This window comes from Rattus rattus, chromosome 2 (assembly GCF_011064425.1).
Source record: "Rattus rattus isolate New Zealand chromosome 2, Rrattus_CSIRO_v1, whole genome shotgun sequence".
NCBI classification, from domain to species: Eukaryota; Metazoa; Chordata; class Mammalia; order Rodentia; family Muridae; genus Rattus; species Rattus rattus.
The window spans coordinates 105926172-105951310 of record NC_046155.1 but is presented as its reverse complement, the minus strand read 5'-3'; the positions used below and the strand labels follow the sequence as shown (position 1 = coordinate 105951310).

The 25139-nt window shown below is 39.2% G+C and overlaps 2 protein-coding genes across 2 annotated transcripts; both read left to right on the top strand.

Moving 5' to 3' along the window:
• Nucleotides 1-942, top strand: LOC116894181 (olfactory receptor 481-like). Its single transcript, XM_032895898.1, has one exon. The coding sequence runs from the start codon at nucleotides 4-6 to the stop codon at nucleotides 940-942; it is 939 nt and encodes a 312-aa protein (XP_032751789.1). The 5' UTR covers nucleotides 1-3.
• Nucleotides 943-16946: 16004 nt separating this feature from the next.
• Nucleotides 16947-17891, top strand: LOC116894180 (olfactory receptor 469). Its single transcript, XM_032895897.1, has one exon. It carries the CDS (start codon nucleotides 16947-16949, stop codon nucleotides 17889-17891), a length of 945 nt encoding a protein of 314 aa, XP_032751788.1.
• The last annotated feature ends 7248 nt before the right edge of the window (nucleotides 17892-25139 follow it).

The window sequence follows — 25139 nt, the reverse complement described above, 5'->3', positions numbered from 1 at the left end:
AAGATGAAGCCTGGAAACCACACAATGGTAACAGAATTCATTATTTTGGGGCTAACTGAGGACCCCACCCTTTGTTGTATCTTCTTTGTGTTGTTCCTGGGTGTCTACCTCACCACCGTATTAGGCAATATCTGCATAATCCTATTGATCAGAAGAAGCCCTCAGCTTCACACCCCAATGTACCTCTTCCTCAGCCACTTGGCCTTTGTGGACATTGGGTACTCCAGCTCAGTCACACCTGTCATGATTGTGAGTTTCCTGAGAGAGAGAACTGTCATCCCTGTGACTGGCTGCATAGTCCAGCTTGGCTCTGATGTGGTCTTTGGGACTGCTGAGGGTTTCCTGCTGGCCGCCATGGCCTATGATCGCTATGTGGCCATCTGCTCACCCCTGCACTACTCCACTCTCATGTCTCCCAGGGTCTGCTTCATCTTACTGGTTATTTCCTATGTGGGCGGATGTGTCAATTCTTCATCATGTACCAGCTGTTTGTTGAGCCTGACTTTCTGTGGACCAAATAAAATCAACCATTTCTTCTGTGACCTCCCACCACTGGTGGAGCTTTCCTGTACCCATGTTTACATTGCTGAAATGTCTCCTGCCATCTCAGCAGGCTCCATCATCGTCATCACTCTGTTCATAATCATTATTTCATATGTCTACATCCTTCGCTCCATCCTCAGGATGCACTCTACTGAGGGCAAGCACAAGGCCTTCTCCACCTGCACCTCCCACCTCACTGCAGTCACCCTGTTTTATGGGACAGTTACATTTGTTTATGTCATACCAAAGTCAAGCCACTCACCTGATCAAATTAAAGTGGTATCTGTGTTTTACACAGTGGTGATCCCCATGCTGAATCCCTTGATCTACAGTCTGAGGAACAAGGAAGTGAAAGAGGCCATGAGGAAATTAATCGCAAGAACACATTCCTCATTTTGAATAAAATTCAGCATGAATCCTGAAATTAACTAAGCAATTATTTAGAAAATATATGTGACAAATGTATGATACATTTATTATGTATTGTGTAATGCCCATTTACCTCATATGTATGTGTTGTCCTTATGTATACAAAAGCACATATATATGTAGGTAAAATACAAATTTGTGCACATATACCTGGAAGCCAGAGAACAATTGTTACTATCATTTCTTAGAACATAATCCATCTTGATTTTTTTTGACACACTTGTTTCTCAGTGGCCTAAAACTTGCAAGCTAGTCTAGCGTGGTTGACCATTGAGTCCTTCTGTCTATATTTCCCTCTGTAATTACAAACATGCACTATCCTGTCTAAATTTATATGGGCTCTGGTAAGCCTATTCAGATGTTTGTAAGACAAGCACTGTACTTATTGAGCTGCCTCTCCATCTGCATTAGTTTTACTTTCTATTTACATACATTCCATGTGTTATTTATATCTGTAATCAATCAATGTCTAGAGTCACATAATAAAATATGTAATTTTTCACATTTCTGATAGGGTTCAAATTAAATGAACATTACATTTTGAGATTAGTGTACTTTTTCTCCCCTCTGGGAATAATTACTAGAACCTGTGATTTTAGGCTTTTTAAAGTAATAGATAGATAGATAGATAGATAGATAGATACCTTAAAAATTACCATCTTGGTATGCTCCACACACCACCCGGACCTGAAGGGACCCAGTCAACAGTTCTCTGCACCCAAAGGGAGGGAGAGCTAAACCTTCAGAGGGGCAAACACACCTGGGAAGCCAGAAGAGACTACACTCTGCCCACATTTCTGACTCCAGAGGAAAAGACCTAACGCCATCTGGGACCCTGGTGCACAGGGACTGCTGCAAAAGGCGGTGCAGGCCCTCCTGGTTGCCTCCCCCACGGAGAGCTCAAAAGCAGCACCCATGAGCAACTTGAGCCCCAGGACCACAGGTAAAACCAACTTTTCTGCTCCAAGTGACCTGCCTGGTGGACTCAGGACACACAGAGACAAAATTCCTCTGGGACTGGACACTTCCAGTTTTTAGCTGGAGCCCCAACCTCGCTGATCCTGGCCCACAGTTCATGGCTCCCAAACCCCTTAGGAGAGAGAGCTCACCATCGGGACAGGTGGGCACTCCTGAGGCTGCAGAGCGGGAGAGACCACCAATACTGCCCACCCTTGCCCACATCCCTTGCCCAAGAGGAAACTGTGTAGGGTCTCTGGGAACTGGAAGATAGGGGCACTGTAGCTGCAGGTCCCCTGCACTCCAGAAACCGCCCTGACCTGAAGGGACTCAGTCAACAGTTCTCTGCACACAAATCCCATAGGAGAGTGAGCTAAACTTTCAGAGGGGCAGACATGCCTGGGAAGCCAGAAGAGACTACACTCTGCCCACATTTCTGATTCCAGAGGAAAACACCTAATGGCATCTAGGACCCCGGTGCATGGGGACCCAGAGAAAAGGCTGCACAGGCCCTCCTGGTTGCCACCCTCACAGAGAGCTCAAAAGCAACACCGCACGAGCAAACGTGAGCCATGGAACCACAGGTAAGACCAACGTTTGTGCTCCAAGCGACCTGACTGGTGAACTCAAGACACAGACCCACAGGAACAGCTGAAGGCCAGTAAGCAGGAAAGACTACATGCCCGAAAGCAGAACACTCTGTCCCATCTGGCTGAAAGAAAACAGGAGAACAGGTCTACAGCACTCCTGACACACAGGCCTATAGGAAAGTCTAGCCACTGTCAGAAATAGCAGAACAAGGTAACACCAGAGACAACCTGATGGCGTGGGGCAAGCGCAGGAAGCCAAGCAACAGAAACCAAGACTACATGGCATCATCGGAGCCCAATTCTCCAACCAAAGCAAACACTGAATATTCAAACACGCCAGAAAAGCAAGATCTAGATTTAAATTCACATTTTATCATGTTACTGGAGGACTTCAACAAAGACATGAAGAACTCCCTTAGAGAAACACAGGAAAACATAAATAAAGAAGTAGAAGTCTAGAGAGAGGAATCACAAAAATCCCTGAAAGAACTCCAGGAAAACATAATAAAAAAGTTGAAGGATTTAAAAATGGAAATAGAAGCAATGAAGAAAGAACACAAGGAAACAACCCTGGATATAGAAAACCAAAGAAAGAGACAAGGAGCCATAGATACAAGCATTAACAACAGAATACAAGAGATAGAAGAGAGAATGTCAGGAGCAGAAGATTCCATAGAAATCATCGACACAATGGTCAAAGATAACGTAAAGCGGAAAAAGCTACTGGTCCAAAACATACAGGAAATCCAGGACTCAATGAGAAGATCAAACCTAAGGATAATAGGTATAGAAGAGAGTGGAGACTCCGAGCTCAAAGGACCAGTAAATATCTTCAATAAAATCATAGAAGAAAACTCCCCTAACCTAAAGAAAGAGGTGCCCATAAACATACAAGAAGCCTACAGAACTCCAAATAGATTGGACCAGAAAAGAAACTCCTCCTGTCACATAATAGTCAAAACACCAAATGCGCAAAACAAAGAAAGAATATTAAAAGCAGTAAGGGTCAAGTAACATATAAAGGTCAGAATCACACCAGACTTCTCACCAGAGAATATGAAAGACAGAAGGTCCTGGACAGATGTCATACAGACCCTAAGAGAACACAAATGCCAGCCCAGGTTACTGTATCCTGCAAAACTCTCAATTAACATAGATGGAGAAACCAAGATATTCCATGACAAAACAAAATTTCCACGATATTTTTCTACAAATCCACCGCTACAAAGGATAATAAATGGTAAAGCCCAACATAAGGAGGCAAGCTACACCCTAGAAATAGCAAGAAACTAATCATCTTGAGAGAAGAAAAGAACACAAACATAATCTCACAACCAAATATGATTATAACAGGAAGCAATAATCACTATTCCTTAATATCTCTCAACATCAATTGTCTCAATGCCCCAATTAAAAGAAATAGATTAACAAACTGGATATGCAAGGAAGACCCTGCATTCTGCTGCCTACAGGAAACACATATCAGAGACAAAGACAGACACTACCTCAGAGTGAAAGACTGGAAAACAACTTTCCAAGCAAATGGTCTGAAGAAACAAGCTGGAGTAGCCATTCTAATATCGAATAAAATCGATTTTCAACTAAAAGTCATCAAAAAAGATAAGGAAGGACACTTAATATTCATCAAAGGAAAAATCTACCAAGATGAAATCACAATCCTAAATATTTATGCCCCAAATACAAGGGCATCTACAGACAGAAAAGAAACCTTACTAAACCTCAAAGCACATATTGCACCTCACACAATAATAGTAGGAGATTTCAACACCCCATTCTCATCACTGGACAGGTCATGGAAACAGAAATTAAACAAAGACATAGACAGGTTAAGAGAAGTCATGAACCAAATGGACTTAACAGATATTTATAGAACACTCTATCCTAAAACAAAGGATATACTTTCTTCTCACCACCTCATGGTACTTTCTCCAAAATTGACAATATAATTGGTCATAAAACAGGCTTCAACAGATACAGACAGATAGAAATAATCCCATGAGTCCTATCCTACCACCATGGGCTAAAGCTGGTCTTCAATAACAATAAGGGAAGAATGTCCACATATAAATGGAAGTTGAACAATGCTCTACTCAATGATAACCTGGTCAAGGAAGAAATAAAGAAAGAAATTAAAGACTTCTTAGAATGTAATGAAAATGAAGGTACAACATACCCAAACTTATGGGACACAATGAAAGCTATGTTAAAAGGAAAACTCATAGCTCTGAGTGCCTGCAGAAAGAAACAGGAGAGAGCATATGTCAGCAGCTTGACAGCACACCTAAGAACTCTAGAACAAAAAGAAGCAAATACACCCAGGAGGAATAGAAGGCAGGAAATAATCAAACTCAGAACAGAAATCAACCAAGTAGAAACAAAAAGGACCATAGAAAGAATCAACAGAACCAAAAGTTGGTTCTTTGAGAAAATCAACAAGATAGATAAACCCTTAGCCAGTCTAACAAGTGGACACAGAGTGTGTCCAAATTAACAAAATCAGAAATGAAAGGGAGACATAACTACATAATCAGAGGAATTTCAAAAAATTATCAGATCCCAATACAAAAGCATATATTCAACAAAACTTGAAAATCTGCAGGAAATGGACAATTTCCTAGACATATACCAGGTACTGAAGTTAAATCAGGAACAGATAAACCATTAAACAACCCCATAACTCCTAACGAAATAGAAGCAGTCATTAAAGGTCTCCCAACCAAAAAGAGCCCAGGTCCAGATGAGTTCAGTGCAGAATTCTATCAGACCTTCATAGAAGACCTCATACCAATACTATCCAAACTATTCCACAAAATTGAAACACACAGAGTGCTAAGGAATCCTTCTACAAAGCCACAATTACTCTTATACCTAAACCACACAAAGACCCAACAAAGAAAGAGAACTTCAGACCAATTTCCCTTATGAATATCGACACAAAAATACTCAATAAAATTCTGGCAAACCAAATCCAAGAGCACATCAAAACAATCATCCACCATGATCAAGTAAGCTTCATCCCAGGCATACAGGGATGTTATAATATACGGAAAACCATCAACGTGATCCATTATATAAACAAACTGAAAGAACAAAACCACATGATCATTTCATTAGACGCTGAGAAAGCATTTGACAAAATTCAACAGTCCTTCATGATAAAAATCCTGGAAAGAATAGGATTTCAAGGCCCATACCTTACCATAGTAAAAGCCATATACAGCAAACCAGTAGCTAACATTAAAGCAAATGGAGAGAAACTTGAAGCAATCCCACTAAAATCAGGGACTAGACAAGGCTGCCCACTCTCTCCCTTCTTATTCAATATACTTCTTGAAGTTCTTGCCAGAGCAATCAGACAACAAAAGGAGATCGAGGGGATACAGATTGGAAAAGAAGAAGTCAAAATATCACTATTTGCAGATGATATGATAGTATATTTAAGTGATCCCAAAAGTTCCACCAGAGAACTACGAAACCTGATAAACACCTTCAGCAAAGTGGCTGGGTATAAAATTAACTCAAATAAATCAGTAGCCTTCCTCTACACAAAAGAGAAACAAACCGAGAAAGAAATTAGGGAAACAACACCCTTCATAATAGTCCCAAATAATATAAAATACCTCGGTGTGACTTTAACCAAGCAAGTAAAAGATCTGTATGATAAGAACTTCAAGACTCTGAAGAAAGAAATTGAAGAAGACCTCAGAAGATGGAAAGATCTCCCATGCTCATGGATTGGCAGGATTAATATAGTAAAATTGGCCATTTTACCAAAAGCGATCTACAGATTCAATGCAACCTCCATCAAAATACCAATCTAATTCTTCAAAGAGTTAGACAGAACAACTTGCAAATTTATCTGGAATAACAAAAATCCCAGGATAGCTAAAACTATGCTCAACAATAAAAGGACTTCAGGGGGAATCACTATCCCTGAACTCAGGCACTATTACAGAGCAATAGTGATAAAAAAAACTGCATGGTATTGGTACAGACACAGGCAGATAGACCAATGGAACAGAATTGAAGACCCAGAAATGAACCCACACACCTATGGGCACTTGATTTTGGACAAAGGAGCCAAAACCATTCAATGGATAAAAGATAGAATTTTCAGCAAATGGTGCTGGTTCAACTGGAGGTCAACATGTAGAAGAATGCAAATTGATCCATGCTTATCACCCTGTACAAAGCTTAAGTCCAAGTGGATCAAGGACCTCCACATCAAACCAGATACACTCAAACTAATAGAAGAAAAACTAGGGCAGCATCTCGAACACATGGGCACTGGGAAAAATTTCCTGAACAAAACACCAATGGCTTATGCTCTAAGATCAAGAATCGACAAATGGGATCTCATAAAACTGCAAAGCTTCTGTAAGGCAAAGGACACTGTGGTTAGGACCAAACAGCAACCAACAGCTTGGGAAAAGATCTTTACCAATCCTACAACAGATAGAGGCCTTATATCTAAAATATACAAAGAACTCAAGAAGTTAGACCGCAGGGAGACAAATAACCCTATTAAAAAAATGGGGTTCAGAACTAAACAAAGAATTCACAGCTAAGGAATGCCGAATGGCTGAGAGACACCTAAAGAAATGTTCAACATCTTTAGTCATAAGGGAAATACAAATCTAAACAACCCTGAGATTTCACCTCACACCAGTGAGAATGGCTAAGATCAAAAACTCAGGTGACAACAAATGCTGGCGAGGATGTGGAGAAAGAGAAACACTCCTCCATTGTTGGTGGGATTGCAGACTGGTAAAGCCATTCTGGAAATCAGTCTGGAGGTTCCTCAGAAAATTGGACATTGAACTGCCTGAGGATCCAGCTATACCTCTCTTGGGCATATACCCACAAGATGCCCCAACATATAAAAAAGACACGTGCTCCACTATGTTCATAGCAGCCTTATTTATAATAGCCAGAAGTGGAAAGAACCCAGATGCCCTTCAACAGAGGAATGGATACAGAAAATGTGGTACATCTACACAATGGAATATTACTCAGCTATCAAAAACAATGCCTTTATGAAATTCATAGACAAATGGCTGGAACTGGAAAATATCTTCCTGAGTGAGGTAACCCAATCACAGAAAAACACACATGGTATGCACTCATTGATAAGTGGCTATTAGCCCAAATGCTTGAATTACCCTAGATGCCTAGAACACATGAAACTCAAGACGGATGATCAAAATGTGAATGCTTCACTCCTTCTTTAAAAGGGGGAACAAGAATACCCTTGGCAGGGAATAGAGAAGCAAAGATTAAAACAGAGACAGAAGGAACACCCATTCAGAGCCTGCCCCACATGTGGCCCATACATACACAGCCACCCAATTAGACAAGATGGATGAAGCAAAGAAGTGCAGGCAGACAGGAGCCGGATGTAGATCTCTCCTGAGAGACACAGCCAGAATACAGCAAATACAGAGGCGAATGCCAGCAGCAAAGCACTGAACTGAGAATGGGACCCCTGTTGAAGGAATCAGAGAAAGAACTGGAAGAGCTTGAAGGGGCTCGAGACCCCTTATGAACAACAATGCCAAGCAACCAGAGCTTCCAGGGACTAAGTCACTACCTAAAGACTATACATGGACTGAGCCTGGACTCTGACCTCATAGGTAGCAATGAATATCCTAGTAAGATCACCAGTGGAAGGGGAACCCCTTGATCCTGCTAAGACTGGACCCACAGGGAACGTGATTGTTGGGGGCAGGGTGGCAATGGGGGGAGGGTGGGGAGGAAACACCCATAAAGAAGGGGAGGGAGGGATTAGGGGATGTTTGCCCGAAACCGGAAAGGGAATAACATTGAAATGTAAATAAGAAATACTCAAGTTAATAAAAAAAATAAAATAAAATAAATACTTTCCATGGAACTTTTATCATATTTTGAAGCCTCACTACTTTTATAAAGTTGTACAATTTACTCAAAGCAATGTTTCTCTACCTTCTAGCTGTCATGACCTATGATAACTATGTGGCAATCTGCTTGGCCCTGCTCTTCTAAATCCACATGTGTCCTAAAATCTTCATCATCTAATTTAAGCTCCTTATCTCCCTGCATTGGAGGATGTGTGAACATTTGAAATTATATTAGTTGATTTGGGGATCTGTCATCTACACTCTGAAAGAAATAGATCACTTTTTCTGTGATCTTTTTCCTTTGCTGAATCTTCCCTGCTCAGACATCTTTCATAGTGGTTATCCCCTTCATCTCTTCTAGGTCCATTGAGTTGATTGTTGGCTGTGTCTTCATCTATATCCTCATCAACAGCCTGAGTATGTGACTGGTCCAAGGCTTTCTCCACCTGCACCTTCCATTCACTGCAGTCTCTCTGGTCTATGGGTCCATCACATTTGTTTACAATTCAAGTCCATCTACTCCTCTGGCCAGAACTAAATAATGTCCACCCTCATACAGTTGAAGCCCATGTTGAAGTTGTTCATCTACAGTCCAAAGAAGGCAACAGTCATAATATATTCTTAGGATCTACTCTTTATTTCAAAATGAACTGTAAAGTTTTCCCTTAATAGTATCATATTTCAAACCTACTATACCCTCTTTGCCTGCTTTCTTAAGCTTTAAAAAAAATCATACATATTGTTTTGCAACTTATGGCTTTATACATACTAAACTACAACTCTAATTCTCATTCTTAGAATTAGAATTAGAATAGAATTCTAATTCTCATTTTTAAGCACTTCTAAACCAATTAGGTGGAAACTTGAGATCCATTATAATAATGGCCTGCCAAGTTCCTTTCTTGCCATCTGTGATACTTCTAGCATTTATTTATCTGTTTATTTATGTTGCAAATTGAGGTTGTGTTATTGTTAAAATTAATTAAAATAATATAAAATAGAATAAAAAGATGCCATTCTGGACCCCTACTGTATTGGTTACTTTCTCCCTTTTGGCCACAGGTTATTTGTTTGCAAGTTAATATTAGTAATACATCCATTTCATGGTATTGTAACAAAGAGATGAGTTGATATATGTAACATATTCAGAATAAGTTCTGGCACAGTGCCAGTGTAAATTTTTATTTACTGAATGAAAGTGATTGGCGTCTACAGTTCAATAATAGTGAACGTTTGTGCTATTATTTAAAAGACCTGAAGAACAGAGCAGATAGCCCAGATCTCAAGACAAGGCCACCACCCTCACCAGCCTCAAATTCATGAGTTTGGTTAAGACAGTGATTTTTCCATTAGATAGCTTTACAAACAATAGAAATCCCATTTCATCACCCTATGTGACTCGATGGTTAGGCTAAGTACCATATTGAGAGTGAACACATCATTGAAAAGTAGGCTACCCTAAGGGACTAAGAATGAGGAATAACCACAGATCTGTCTCAATTTTGAATTCCATAGCCCCAGAGTGAGGAAAGGTCAGGGAGCTGCAAGAGAACAAGAAAGGTTAGATACTCACAAGCCCAAAAATATAGGTGGCAGAATACAGATGGCAGAAGGTTTCAATTGGGAAGAAACATGTATAAGGATAGTCTAACCCGCAAAAGCCCACAGCAGATATCAATTGAGGATTACCTTAGAGCTCAGGACCGCTGAGCCTACAGCTTGAAGGTGGATCAACATCTGCTGCTCATTGCCGTGGAGCCTGGCAACTCTGATGTTTCAATAGTGCCCTGGAATACCCACAGCTTCAGGGATGCATGAGGATAATTAACACATAGAAGGACTTGAAAGCATGAAAACGGGTCCTCCACATATTCCGATCCCAGTGCTGTGATGGATTATAAATCCCCAAAACATGAGGGAGACACTCCTAGCTAGTATATTAGCCACCCCGGGGGGTTATGACCTGGGAGTGTGAGAGAACCTGTTCAGTCCATATACTACAAATCTGTTTGTGGCCAGCAGAGGTCTCTGGTACCAAAGAAAGGAAATTACCAAAGTGAAGGCAGCTTGGTAGGACCTCAGACACCTGTTCAAGGTAACCTCTGCAGCTCATAAGCAGTAGAAAAGACAAGAGCCTAGAATCAGCCACCAGGAACTTCACAAACATTTCCCAGCATTTGAGAACGAAGAAACTGCAGAAACACTGCATCCTGTAGTGGGACAGTCTGATGTTGCTTGTATCCTAACACTAAAACTGGTTTCTCGAGATGTGGTTTTCCCCAATGAGCAGATGCTTACCTACTCAAGTGATGCCATGTGAACCTTCTCCCCAATTAAACTGGTCGCTAAAAGTCTAGAGCCTGTGATTTGACAGTCGAGGAAGTAAGGTGGAACTGAAGTTCAATAGGAAGTTGCAGGTAAAGAGAGAGAGGAGGATAGGTGGAGAGGAGGAAGCCTCCATGGACTAGAACTGCGTGACCAGGAGACACAGGGGCTTTATAGCTGGGGAGTGTTAGAACAGCCCTCAATCTGCCCAATCTAGGCATTTGACTTATAAATAAAATATCTGGACTGCATGTCTTTTAGACAGGCTTATTAGAACACAAATCCCAACAACAGTATCCTTTTACAATATTTTCCTCTTTTTTTAATTTAATTTGATTTATGTGGGCACTCCCATTTTCAGGTGCCTGCAGAATCCAGAAATGGTTATTTGGATCTCCTGGAGTTGCAGTTAGTTGTAGGCTACTGTGGTCTGCCCTCTGGGCATCAGGAATGAAACAAGTCCTCTGGCAGAGCAGTGTGAGCTTCTTATGTTTGCTACTCCCTTTTCTGCTTTATACCACACTTCTAGCAGCATTTATACTTCATTTTGTTTTCAAAGTTTATATTTTTGAGCCATTTCCCTTCATACAGTCATTTTAAAGTAGGTTTTTAACATTCTCAAGTAATATATTTTTTCCTAAAGGTTCTTTTTTTTGCCACTGTTTCCTTTCTTACCCCACCACAGCTTTTTGTTATATTTTAACGTTACTTTGTTCATTTTCTTTTAAATGCATCTTTTTATTTCTTTTATTTCTATTCTTACATTTCTCTGAGTTCTGAATTTTTTCTCCTTATTGGGAATTTTTTTTCTTTTTCTTTTCACTTATATCTTGCTCTTTTCTCCTTCATTGAAGTTTCCATTTCCCCCTTTCTTTGCTTAACCCTACTTCTTCTCTATGTCCCAACTTTCCCAGCCCCCTTCATCTCTCTCCTTCATTTATCATTTCCCCACTTGTCATAAATAACTTTTAACTTCATAGCATGCTTTACAGTGGTTTGCCATTTCCTGTGTTATGGTGATTGTCTGTGGTCTTTGCTGTAGCCTAAAGTCATGTTAATGTTTACTGGTCATGCTGCTGCCAAAGGCCGTAACCTGAGTGGCCTGCACTGTCACCTAAGGCCATGGTGATGTCCATGTTGCCACAGAGGGAAATGTCTATTGTGGCTGGGTATGTGCTGATGTCCATGGCCACCAAATGCCAGGTGATTGTCTGTGGTTTATGCTGCAGCTACAATCCACATTGATGTCCCTGTTCCCAGCTGAATTAGAGCGCCTATCCATGACCTGGCCCTACTGCAACTGAGAGCCCTATTTGTAGTCTGTGCTCACACCAGAAATCACGTGGAAACCCACCATCCATGCTCCCATGGCCCATAAAGAGCAAATAAGTGACATGAATGATGGTAGGTGCACAATTGAGAAAAAGGGACATGGAAGACTTCAGTGGCAATGCCTACTTCTAACCCAACCTCCCCCCAAAAGATAGTAACAGCCTATATTTGAAACTGTATGAAAGAGATCTTTAAAACTATGATATGATGCTGGGGTGTCACCCTCCATAGTAAATTACTTCCAACAGGGATGCAGGAGGAAACTGACTCATCTCCATCTAGGGAGCAAATCACTGAGAGTTTGTCCAGGGCCCCAGTGAATAGGTAACACAAGTTGGACATTTTTTCTTTGTTTGTTTATTTCCTGGGGGTACAAGGGTGAGGGGAGGACAGGGAAGGACTAAGAAGAGAATATGATCAGGGTGTATAATGTGAAATCACCAAAGAATCAATAAAAATATTATTAAGAATAATATTATTATTAATATTATTAAATTATATTAATAATATTATAATTATAAATATAATATTATAATTATAAATTATATTAATTATATTAATTAAATTATTAAATAATATTAAGAAATTAAAAAAGAAAAGCAGAAACACTGGAAACGAAAAGGCCAGTGAAACAAAGGTAAGACTTGTTAGAAAGCATCACAAATCAACTCAGTGTAGCAGAGGAAAGGGTATCAGAAATGCAGGACGGCAAAATACTATTTTCAGACAGCAATAAGGAAAAATTAACATGATCACAAGAATTATAGCATACAGTCAAAACAATGAACCTATTATCCATGAATTATAAGGTGCTGACACAGAGAGAGAGAGAGAGAGAGAGAGAGAGAGAGAGAGAGAGAGAGAGAGAGGATCAATTCGATAAAATAATAACAGAAAATACTCCCAGAATCTAGACAGAGAAATTGACATCTAAGCACAGGGGGGATTTAGAACTCCAAATAGTCATAAATAGACCAGAGATTCCCCACAACATACTCCTCAACATGATGTTAAAAATACACAGAAAAAATATATATTAAAAGCTCTAAGGAGCAGACATGAACTCAAGTACAAAGGCAAACACAGCAGAATAGCACAAGAGCCTTCATCAGCAACCCTGGAAGCCAGGAAAATGTGGAGTAACATAGTTCAAGCCCTGAAAGTAAATAACTGTCAATCATGGTTGCTATATCCGGGACATTTGAAGGCAAGTATAAGCTAAGGCAGTTTATATTAACACATAATAATACACGTATATAAATTATACCATCTTGCACTGCTGAAATATAGTTCTATCACTTTCCCATTTCTTTTAAAAAGTGAAATGCAGTCATTTTTCCCTAGCCTGAGTCTGCATGGCTTACCACAGCCTCACTTTTAATTAATTGACGTTCCTGGGATCTTTGCATTGGCTTTTTATGTCTGGCAGCCTTTTCTCCCCTGTTTGCATCAATGGGTCCTCTGCCTTCTCAGTCAGATATCACCTGTGCCGTGTTTGGATTTTCTTACTGGACTGCCTAACCACGTACTACAGTTACCCTCTAGCTGCCATGTGAATCCATTGGTTTGCTTGTTCCTGCCACAATATGATCTGGGTTTGTTTGTTTGTTTGTTTGTTTGTTTTTAATGTTTATTTTAATTTTATTTATGTGTCTGGGTGTAGTCCCATGTGTGCTGGCTAGAATTATGACAACTTGACACAAACTATAGTCATTGAGAGGAGGGAAACTCAATTATAAAAATGCCTCCTTAAGATCTGGCTATAGGCAAACCTGTATTTTCTTAATTAGTGATTGATGGGAGGGCCCAGCCCCTTGTGGGTGGTGCCACCCTTGACCTAGTGGCCCTAGGTTCTATAAGAAAGCAGGCTGAGCAAGCCATGCAGAGGGAGGCAGTAAGCAGCACCCATTCATGGTCTCTAATCAGCTCCTGCTTCCAGGTTCATGCCCTGTTTGAGTTCTTATCCTGACTTCAATCAGTGATGGACTACAATGTGGAAATGTAAGTCCAATAAACCCTTCCTCCCCAACTTGCTTTTTGGTCCTGTGTTTCATCACAGCAATAGAAACCCTAACTAAGATAACATGTGTGTGGAGGGGTTCCTACAGAGGCCAAAAGAGTAAGCACAGTACCTGGAGTTAAAGGCAGCTATGAGTTGCCTGAAGTGGGTGCTGCAACTGAATTCCATTCTGCTGCAAGAGGAGCAAATGGCTAAACTGCTGGCCATCTCTTCATCCTGGCATGTTCTGTGTTTATAAAGTTCGTTTATTCTCTATTCCTTTTTCCTCTGAAATCTAAAATTCATAAAAAGTACTTTATTCATTAGCTTATCTTCAGTGTTTAATGTAATTCAAAAGAATTTTCCACCTTTGGCTATAGAAAATATTATGTGTGTATTTTAAATGTTATTTCCATCCCTATATTTCTGAAAAGGAGAGAGAGAGAGATCTGGGTGGCCTTGGTGGATGTCTTTTATTCCTGCACTCAGAGGCAGAGGCTAGCAGACCGCTGTGAATTTTAGTATAGTCAGTCAGGACTATTGCACAGAGAAACCCTCTCTCAAAAAACCAAAAGGAAAAAATGGAATGCCCTTTATTTATCATAAAACATTTATCTATAAAATGAAGATGTGTTACATTTTAATATTTTCAATTTTCTGTTTTTAATTAATAAATTTTATTATTTGACTATTTCTAACATGCATAATGTATATAATAAATTCCCTCCCCATAATCCATTTTTTCACACCTTGGCCAGCCATCATTCTTCCATACAGATCTCATCCTCATATTTACAGGTTTTGCTTTGTTTTTCCATAGGGCTATCTGTGTGACCCTGGGTTTGGAACCAAACAATTGTCAGAGCCTGGTGGACTAAATTGAAATAACAAAGTAAACTTAGAACCAATATTCAGGTATAGGACAGCATGTATTTTATTCACTGTAATCATTAAATAAAAATACACCATTGCTTACTTTAACATAGACATTTCAGGATGGACAGAACCCTTGAAACTTAGGTGTGCTGATATGAATTGAACTATTCAGTATTCACTTGAGGCTGTGACCCTGTTCCCTGTTGGATTTGAATTCACTTTTGAATTTCTGACATCTTCAGAGACTCGGCCTAAGTCAAACTTTATAAAAGATGGCATAGCATCCATGTAATAATAACCATAAGATAAATGGATTCTTTTTTTCAACAGGTAAGATTTGAGCTTTTATACATAAATATTATTTGCATTTACCCTTGAAGAGGACTATTCCTTCAAATGGTATCTCCATCATAAAGCCATCCTTTAGCAATAGTACAGACATAACAAGAAGTTAGGTAACAAAATAACTTCAGCTGTTGTAAATTAAGTTTCCATTGTAGCGTTCCCATGGCCAAACCAACATGACCAGTTTACTACCTCTAAGTCCAAAAACCACATGGTCTCTAACTATGTTACTTTAGCAGCACTCTGCCATGAGGCTAAAGTAGTGAATAATTTTAAACACTTGAAATTTACAGAGGCCAGAAGAGTAGTCTTAGGATCCGGTAAGGATAAGTTTCTTTTAGAACAATTTGCTTCATTTATTGACTGTATAGATGCTACAGCATCCCAGACAAAAGACACTTTGGGCAGAAAAAAAGGAAAAGACAAATTACGGCAGGGTGGGGCAGAGGGAGGAGGCTGTGGCAGGAATGAGATTCAAGATTCAACCTGCCTTCTAGATGAGTGAACCTAAGCATGCTTTATTTTGTGTGTATATGCGGGTATGCGTGTATGTTTGACAGTATGAGTGCCTGGTGTCCAAGAAGGCCGAAGTAGGTAACTAGAGGTACAGGCAGTGGTAAGCTGTCCAGTGTAGGTGCTAGGAAGTAAACCTAGGTCTCCTGCAAAAGCAGCAATATTCTTAACCACTGAACCATTTCTCCAGCGATGCTTCCTAACTTTATGGGCTGGAAGTCTTATCATCTGCATACCATGTTAAAAATCAAATTTAATTCCAGCATACTTCAAGGAAAAATTCTTTGCAGTAGAAAAGGATTTGATGCTACTGAGTAAAGCTTAATAATTACACTTGAAATATTAGTCGTATGATATTTCAAATGACTTCAGAAAGTTATGGCTGCATTGGCTTTATTTATAACTTTAAGTTCCTCCCTAGGTGACCCCTATTCTATGAAAGATATCTGACTTCTCAGTTTAAATAGACATCGTAAGCTAGACAAAGGAGGCACCTTGCTGGTGCGTCAGAAGGCTGAAGAGTTAACCGGCTGTTCCCATTTACTCGGCATCTTTGTGACTAGTGTTTACTCGATTGAAATGATGATTTCATTTACAATACAATTCCAAAATGAATGAAATGAGTTCAGACTGCCTGAATCTGATATTCCGATCCACTTCCTGTGGAAACTGATGTAAGTAATTTAACATTTTCAAACTCAGTTTCCTTGCCTATAAAGTAGAAGAAATAAAAGCATTTAATATTATCTCCTGGAAATTAAAACGTCTCTGTATATGAAACTTGGCTTCTGGTCTGATAATTTAGTAAGGATTCAAGAAATGTTACTGTTTCCTCTAATCTTTACCTATATTTAGATGCTGTAATCACTTTGTTCTACTTATGATTCCTTTTAAAACCCTAGTCTTTAAGGCCCTTTGAGCACATTTAATAACAAAAATTACATACAGTATTATATGTACATTGTATATAATTAAATGTTGTATATAAGTATTATACATAATATGTGTATATAAAACAGGTAATAGCATTATATAAATTATATAAAATTATATATAAAAAAACAAGTTAAAGAGAATGGGGCTACATATTTATAAATCTCTTCCTGTACTGTCTCTCTCTATCAGCAGCTACACTGTCCCATGGCTTTCCTGGAGGATGGGAACCACACTGCAGTGACAGAGTTCATTTTATTGGGATTAACAGATGACCCAGTCCTTAAAGTCATCCTCTTCACAATCATTCTGTGCATCTACCTGGTGACTGTGTCTGGGAACCTCAGCACCATCCTTCTCATCAGAGTCTCCTCCCAGCTCCATCACCCCATGTACTTCTTTCTCAGTCACTTGGCTTCTGTTGACATAGGTTACTCATCTTCTGTCACGCCTAATATGCTTGTCAATTTCCTTGTGGAGAGAAGCACAATCTCCTACCTTGGATGTACCATCCAGCTTGGATCGGGTGCTTTTTTTGGGACACTTGAGTGCTTTCTTCTGGCCACCATGGCTTATGATCGCTTTATAGCAATCTGCAACCCACTGCTCTATTCAACCAAAATGTCCACACAAGTCTGTATCCAGTTGCTTGTAGGATCTTATATTGGTGGCTTTCTTAATGCTTCCTCCTTTCTTCTTTCCTTCTTTCCTCTTCTCTTCTGTGGACCAAATAGAGTCAATCACTTTTTCTGTGATTTGGCTCCTTTGATAGAGCTCTCCTGTTCAGGTGGCAATGTCCCCATAGTTCCTGCCTCATTTTGTTCTGCCTTTGTCATTATAGTCACAGTGTTTGTCATAGCTGTCTCCTACACCTACATCCTCATCACCATCCTGAAGATGCGCTCTACTGAGGGCCGCCAGAAAGCCTTCTCCACCTGCACTTCCCACCTCACTGCAGTCACTCTGTTCTATGGAACCATTACCTTCATTTATGCAATGCCTAAGTCTAGTTACTCCACAGACCAGAACAAGGTAGTGTCTGTGTTCTACATGGTGGTGATCCCCATGTTGAACCCCCTCATCTACAGTCTCAGGAATAATGAGATTAAGGGTGCTCTGAAGAGACAGCTTGGTAAAAAAATATTCTCTTAGTGATGTCTGTCATACTGTAGGATTTGGTATAGAAATAACATCCTACAGATGAACACAATAACAAAAAGAAGCTAAATGCCTGTTCTCATATAATTAGCAACTTGGAAGCTTTTTATCAACTGCAGAGGGTAGATGTTCAGATATTAAGTAATAAATCATATTTTCATAGTAAGTTACATTTAATATATTTAAATAAAATAATAATAATAAAATAATTATTTTTATAAAAAGTAATTTCCTGAAAATTATTTCAATTTTCAATCATTTGTTTTCAAAAATAATCATCTATTATAAATTACAATTATAGAACGTGCAAATGATTAAGGGTATCTGTGTTTTCAACAGTCACTTTTCCTGCAACATGCATAGTAAGAGTAGTGATTTCTGAGGATACATTTTTGAGAGAAAATGACAAATAAAGTTCCTGGAGTTGTTTTCAGCTCTATTTAAAGAGTGTTTTGCCTAAACCCTGGGGTTTGTTTCTGGGTTTGTTTGTTCGTTTTTAATCTGGAGTACTATTGACTACTGAGAATGGGTATTGTAAGATTCATAACACTCTAATCTTGGTCCCTGGTTTCTGAATTGGAAAAAGAAGCAGGCTTCTCATGAAAAGGAATGATCAGAGCTTCCTGATTAACTTGCTCTCCTGAAAACCTTTCATTTTCCTTTGTGGTGCTGGGAATGAAGCCTCGCATCTGGTACTTGGTAACTGAGATTTGTATCACCAAGCCATGTCCCCAGCTCCTTCTTAATTTACCTGAATTCACGATAGCCACCACTTCATTTATCATTCTTCTTCCTTTCTTTGTCTAGTATGGGACTCTGTGACTCAATCCTTTTATGGAACCAGAAGCATGAGAACAATTTATCTTCCTTCTCTGCATTCCTTCATTTGGTTATAAAATTTTGCATGTTTGGAGGACACATATTTTTTTACTTCTCTCTGTATTCATTGTCAGTGGCCAACCTCTTTCACAGTCAGCTTATAATTAATAGGTTCCTATGAGGTGATGAACTTTAGCCATCAACTTGATAGCCTGTGGTACACAGGTACTTGGTCAGACACTAGTCCAAATCTACATTTGATACTAATTTTAAGACATTCTTTGACATTTAGACTGACAGTTTTCAAAAGCAAATCCCTAATATAGATTTCCCTTGTCTAATCACTTAAAGACCTTAAGAGAAAAGCCTAAGGCTCTCTGAAAAGGGAAAGGTTTTGGAACTCTAGACCTCTAGACTACAATATCAACTCTTGTCAGTATTTTCAAGTTGTTCACCTACTTTACAGACTTTGTACTTGCATGAGATAGTTCCTTAATCTCTCTATTCTTTTATACACACATATATAAATGCATAATTAATTAGGGAAGTATACATATATATATAAACCTTCATATGTATAACTAAAATGAAATCACATGAAAATTTTAATAAATATTTAAATATTGTAATAAATATATGAACATATAGTAAATATGTATATAAGTGTGTAGACATATATAACAATGTTTTTGTGCATATAAACATAACCTATTGTTCTGAAAGAAGCTTAATGAATACAATCACTAGTGAATTTTCTCTCTCTCCATCTTTCAAGACATGCTATATAACCACCATAGCCATATATCTAAATGAATTATTTTCTTCATCAAAACGTCAAAAGATGGGGTTGGGGGTTTAGCTCAGTGGTAGAGCGCTTGCCTAGGAAGCGCAAGGCCCTGGGTTCGATCCCCAGCTCCGAAAAAAAAAAAAAAAAAAAAAGAACCAAAACGTCAAAAGATTCAAGCCTCTAACTAGAAAAGGGCCCATGAGACTTGGGGAAAATGAAGCTCTAAGGAAGTGGAATGGAGAAGAACAAACTGGAAAGGAAAGTACTGGGGCCCAAATGATAAAAAAGGAAGGGGGAGGCAAGACACAAGAGGACAAAGAAACAATCAACATGGGATAGTATGAAACCTGTTACCTTATTAATAAGATTCTTAAAATAAAATTAAAGTCTTTTTAAGATCTTAGATGGGACCTTTGTTCTCCTTCTCCCTCCCTCATGGTATTTTCTCTCTTTTGAAAATTTAAGCATCCCCACACTCTGCTGCCTCAAGACTCTCTCATACAACCCCTACTTGCAATAACCCTTTTCCCTTCACTGGTGGAGCATCTACGTTATGTTGCATATAACAATACATACTTTGTTAAGCCACTTCTAAAGAGCCTTACTGAATCTCAAATCTAAGATCACCACTATAGCTCCCCAGTACACTGTGTTTTCAGTCCACTGGTAAATATATAGTTAGGGTTTGGTTTTCACCCAGGAATGCTGGGAGCTTATTGTAAATAGCCACAGTGGTGTCCTTTTCTCCGAATGGCTAAGTTTCACTTGGATCATTAAACACAGTAAACTTGAATGAAAGTCTGATATGAATGAAAGAAAATAACAAACTAATGGTTAGCTGAATGAAGACATCATCTTGTTTGAACCATTGGTGACACACCTTGTTTGACAGAGGCTACAACTGAGGCATACACCAAAAATATCAGGATCACAAATACCAGTGTGAAACATTGAGTCCTAGTTTTGAAATTATAGAAAATGTTTAATACATTAAAATAGTTAGCTTTTTAGATTTTTTTATTTGGAATAGAATGTGCTGGATATCGGTGACATTTTCTAACAAAATGTTTTGAAATTCTTTTTGTCCTATGTCTTCCATTCCCTGCTCCACGTGCTCCCCCTTGCAACTCCAAGCACTGAATGGATTCCCTCTTTTGTGCCCCATCTGTCTTTCTTCCCATCTCTCCTTCCTCATCACCTTATTTAAAATGTACACGCATTGCGAAGAGATGGCTGATGGGCTAAGCAGCTAGGGAACATCTCATCACTAGGAGGCTCTGTTACAAAGTTCTTTCTGGCAATCCTTTTCATTTCCAAGTAAACAGAGAGTTGTCCATTTGTTCCTGTGTTCTATAGTATAAACTAAGTGCATAGAGCCTAAAACAAAGCTGAGATCATATCGGTGTCAAACAATCCATTGGAACTTCCTAATACTGAGAATTCATGATTTTTTTTTTTTTGGTATAATACAATTGCTGTGGAAATTAAAGTGGAAAAACACAGTATGTGCGGAATCCAAATCCTCTGGATTCAAATAACAGTCATTTATCTTCTAAGTTTTATTTCTGTGGGTTAACTACTTACTTATATGGGGCCTCGGGTTACTTATTTTTAATGAAAACTAAGTCCTCTTCACTGGGTTGTTGTAAAGAATGGATGAGCTAATAAAAGTTAGCCTCCCTGGGATGAGATCTGACAGATTATTGTTGTTTTCTAAATGAACTAGTTAGGTTGAAGAGTAGATGGCATTTGCAGAAGTTTAATAGCAGTAATTACTACTATCTCTCTCAGATAGATGATAGGTAGATTGGTGATAGATAGATAGATAGATAGATAGATAGATAGATAGATAGAGAGATAGATAGATAGATAGATAGATAATAGATAAACAGACAGATGGTAGATAGATGGATAGATAGATGATAGAGAGAGAGAGAGAGAGAGATAGATAGATAGATAATAGATAAACAGACAGATGGTAGATAGATGGATAGATAGATGATAGAGAGAGAGAGATAGATAGATAGATAGATAGATAGATAGATAGATAGATAGATAGATAGAATAATATAACAGATCTGATTGCTTCCCAATTAGATTACATGTGCGTAAAACTGTGAGTTACTGATGGACAGGGGTAGTGCATACCTTTAATCCCAGCACTCAGGAGGCAAAGGTACATGGATCCATGTGAGTTTTAGGCCAGCCTGGTCTACAGAGTGAGTTCCAGGACAGCAAGGGTTACACATAGAAAGCTTGTCATGAAAAAAATTCTAAGTACAACATAAGTAAGGGCATGCAACAAAGTATGCTCTTAATTTAAAAAGTGGCATACACACCAATTGGCAGGACCTAAGGATGATGCTATTGTATGAGAGTTTTTAAGGGGACATGGCCATTACATGGTCTGTAATGGCCACCTTCTGTAGCTAAGCGGGACTCCCAGTGGAGGGAAAGGGCACCAACCACCCACAAAAACTTCAACCTACAAGAAGTACAGGACAAAGGTGAAGGAGAGACTGAGGGAGTGGGAAACCAATGACTGGCCAAATTGAGACCCACCCCATAGGCAAGAACTAATTCCTGACACTATTAAAAAGACCCTGTTAACTGCTACAACCATTCTGGAAATCAGTCTGGAGGTTCCTCAGAAAATTGGACATTGAACTGCCTGAGGATCCAGCTATACCTCTCCTGGGCATATACCCAAAAGATGCCCCAATATATAAAAAAGACACGTGCTCCACTATGTTCATTGCAGCCTTATTTATAATAGCCAGAAGCTGGAAAGAACCCAGATGCCCTTCAATAGAGGAATGGATACAGAAAATGTGGTACATCTACACAATGGAATATTACCTCAGCTATCAAAAACAATGACTTTATGAAATTCAGAGGCAAATGGTTGGAACTGGAAAATATCATCCTGAGTGAGCTAACCCAATCACAGAAAGACATACATGGTATGTACTCATTGATAAGTGGCTATTAGCCCAAATGCTTGAATTACCCTAGATGCCTAGAACAAATGAAACTCAAGACGGATGATCAAAATGTGAATGCATATCGCTCCTGAGAGACACAGCCAGAATACAGCAAATACAGAGGCGTATGCCAGCAGGAAACCACTGAACTGAGAACAGGACCCCCGTTGAAGGAATCAGAGAAAGAACTGGAAGAGCTTGAAGGAGCTCGAGACCCCATATGTACAGCAATGCCAACCAAACAGAGCTTCCAGGGACTAAGCCACTACCCAAAGACTATACATGGACTGACCCTGGACTCTGACCTCATAGGTAGCAATGAATATCCTAGTAAGATCACCAGTGGAAGGGGAAGCCCTTGGTCCTGCTAAGACTGAACCCCCAGTGAACTAGACTGTTGGGGAGAGGGCAGCAATGTGGGGAGGGTTGGGAGGGGAACACCCATAAGGAAGGGGAGGGGGGAGGGTTTGCCCGGAAACCGGGAAAGGGAATAACACTCGAAATGTATATAAGAAATACTCAAGTTAATAATAATAAAAAAATATAAAAAAAAAGACTCTGTTATTCCTACAAACAGGAGCCTAGCATAACTGTCCTCTAAGATACACCACCTAGAAACTGAGAGAAACAGATGCAGAGACCCACAGCCAAGCATTAGACAGAGTTCAAGAAGTCTTGTGGAAGAGTTGAGGAACCCAGAGAGGATAGGGACTCCACAAGAAGACCAATAGAGTCAACTCACCTGTACCCTTAGGGGTTCTGAGAAACTAAACCACCAGCCAAAGGGTATACATACACTGGACCTACACATATGCAGGTCCCCCACACATATGTAGCAGAAGTAAAGTCTTCATGTGGGCCCCCCAACAATTGTAGTGGGAAGTGGGGCAGGTGTTTACGGTGACTTGGTTGCCTGCCTGTAGATCCTGTTCCCCTAACTGGGCTGCCTTGTCTAGCCTCAGTGGATGAGGATACACCTAGTCCTGCAGTCACTTGAGATGCCAGGGTAGGTTGGTACCCCGGAGAGGGAGAGAAACTCCTCTTTCTCAAAGGAGAAAGGAAGGGAAGAAAAAGGGGCTTGTGAGGATGGGACTTGGAGGAAGGGGGCTGTAATCAGGATGTAAAGTGAATAAATAAATAAGTTAATGGGGGAAAGATTATCTGTAATTCAAAGAAACATATCCTATGGATATATTCTAATAGTTGCCTTCTTAAAACCTTCTTTACATCTTTGTTCCTCGGGCTGTAGAAGAGGTGATTCAACATGAGGATTATCACTGTGTAGCACTCAACCGTCTTGTTTTCATCCATGGAGTAGCTGGGTTAAACAACAAAAAATGAAAGCAATCAATTCATAATAGAAAATGATTGCAGTGAGGAGAGAGGTCCATCTAGAGAAAGCCTTGTGTTTCTCTCCAGTGGATCATGTCTGCAGTATGAGGGTGAAGATGTAGACTAATGAAGGAGAAATGACAAGTGATGTTCATAATGATGGTACCAGAAGAGACAGAGTAGAAAATTTCAGTGATGCATACACAGAGAAAGGAAACATTAAATGAAGGAAAGAAGTCATGGAGGAAAAAAGCTATCTCATTTAGTCCACATAACAGACTACTAGTAACTTTTCAAGCATTCACATAACCACCCAAACCTTGGGATAAAAATTCTGTGGGATATTCTGGTAAAGTACAGGACAAAGAAACAACCAATGTGAAATGTATATGAAAACCTGTTACCTTATTAATGCAAATTATAAAATAAAAATAAAATAATATTTAAAGACCTTAGATGTGGCTTTGTTCTCTCTCACTCTCTGTCTCTGTCTCTCTCTAACTGTCTCATTCTCTCTGTCTCTCTCTGTCTCTCTCTGTCTCTCTCTGTCTCTCTCTCTGTGTCTCTCTCTCTCTCTCTCTCTCTCTCTCTCTCTCTCTCTCTCTCTCTCTCTCTCTCTCTCTCTATCTCTCAGTATTTCCTTTCCTTTCATAGTTTGAGTGTGCCCACACGCTGCTGAGGAAATGACACTTAAATAATTGTAGGCCATGGCAGCGAGTAGGAAGCATTCACGTTACAAACCAAGCATCACCAAGGAACAGAGTTGGACTTCACAAAAACAATGAATTTCAAAATAGAGAAACATTAAAACTGATAGAATTAAAGTGCATTTTCTGAAAGGTGTGCCACCTTTGAGAAACTGTGATAACTTTAAAAATAAAGAAAAGCATTTGTGAAAATGTAAAAGTTTCAAATATCAGTTTGATTAATGTTTGATTAATCTCACTGACATGTGTATAGGGCAGAGCTCCATAACTTCCAGGTGCACAGTGATCCTGTGCAAAAGTTGCCAAGAGTTCAGAAGATAAAGATGAGAGACACAACAATGTCATCAATTGGTCTGAAAGAGAACACATGACGTATTCCAAAATAATAATTAACAATATTTTTAAGAAAACAATACTAAACATATGAAAAAGTAATCTGTACTTATGGGCTACCTAAAATATACAGAATTTAAAAAAAATAATTCTACATCATCCAGGTATCACAATTATGAAATATCCACATTTAATTTGAGTCCAGATTGTAGTGCAAGTAATCAAATTTATTAAACTCTTAAGAAGTATTAAATAAGTTATTATTAATCAACATAATACT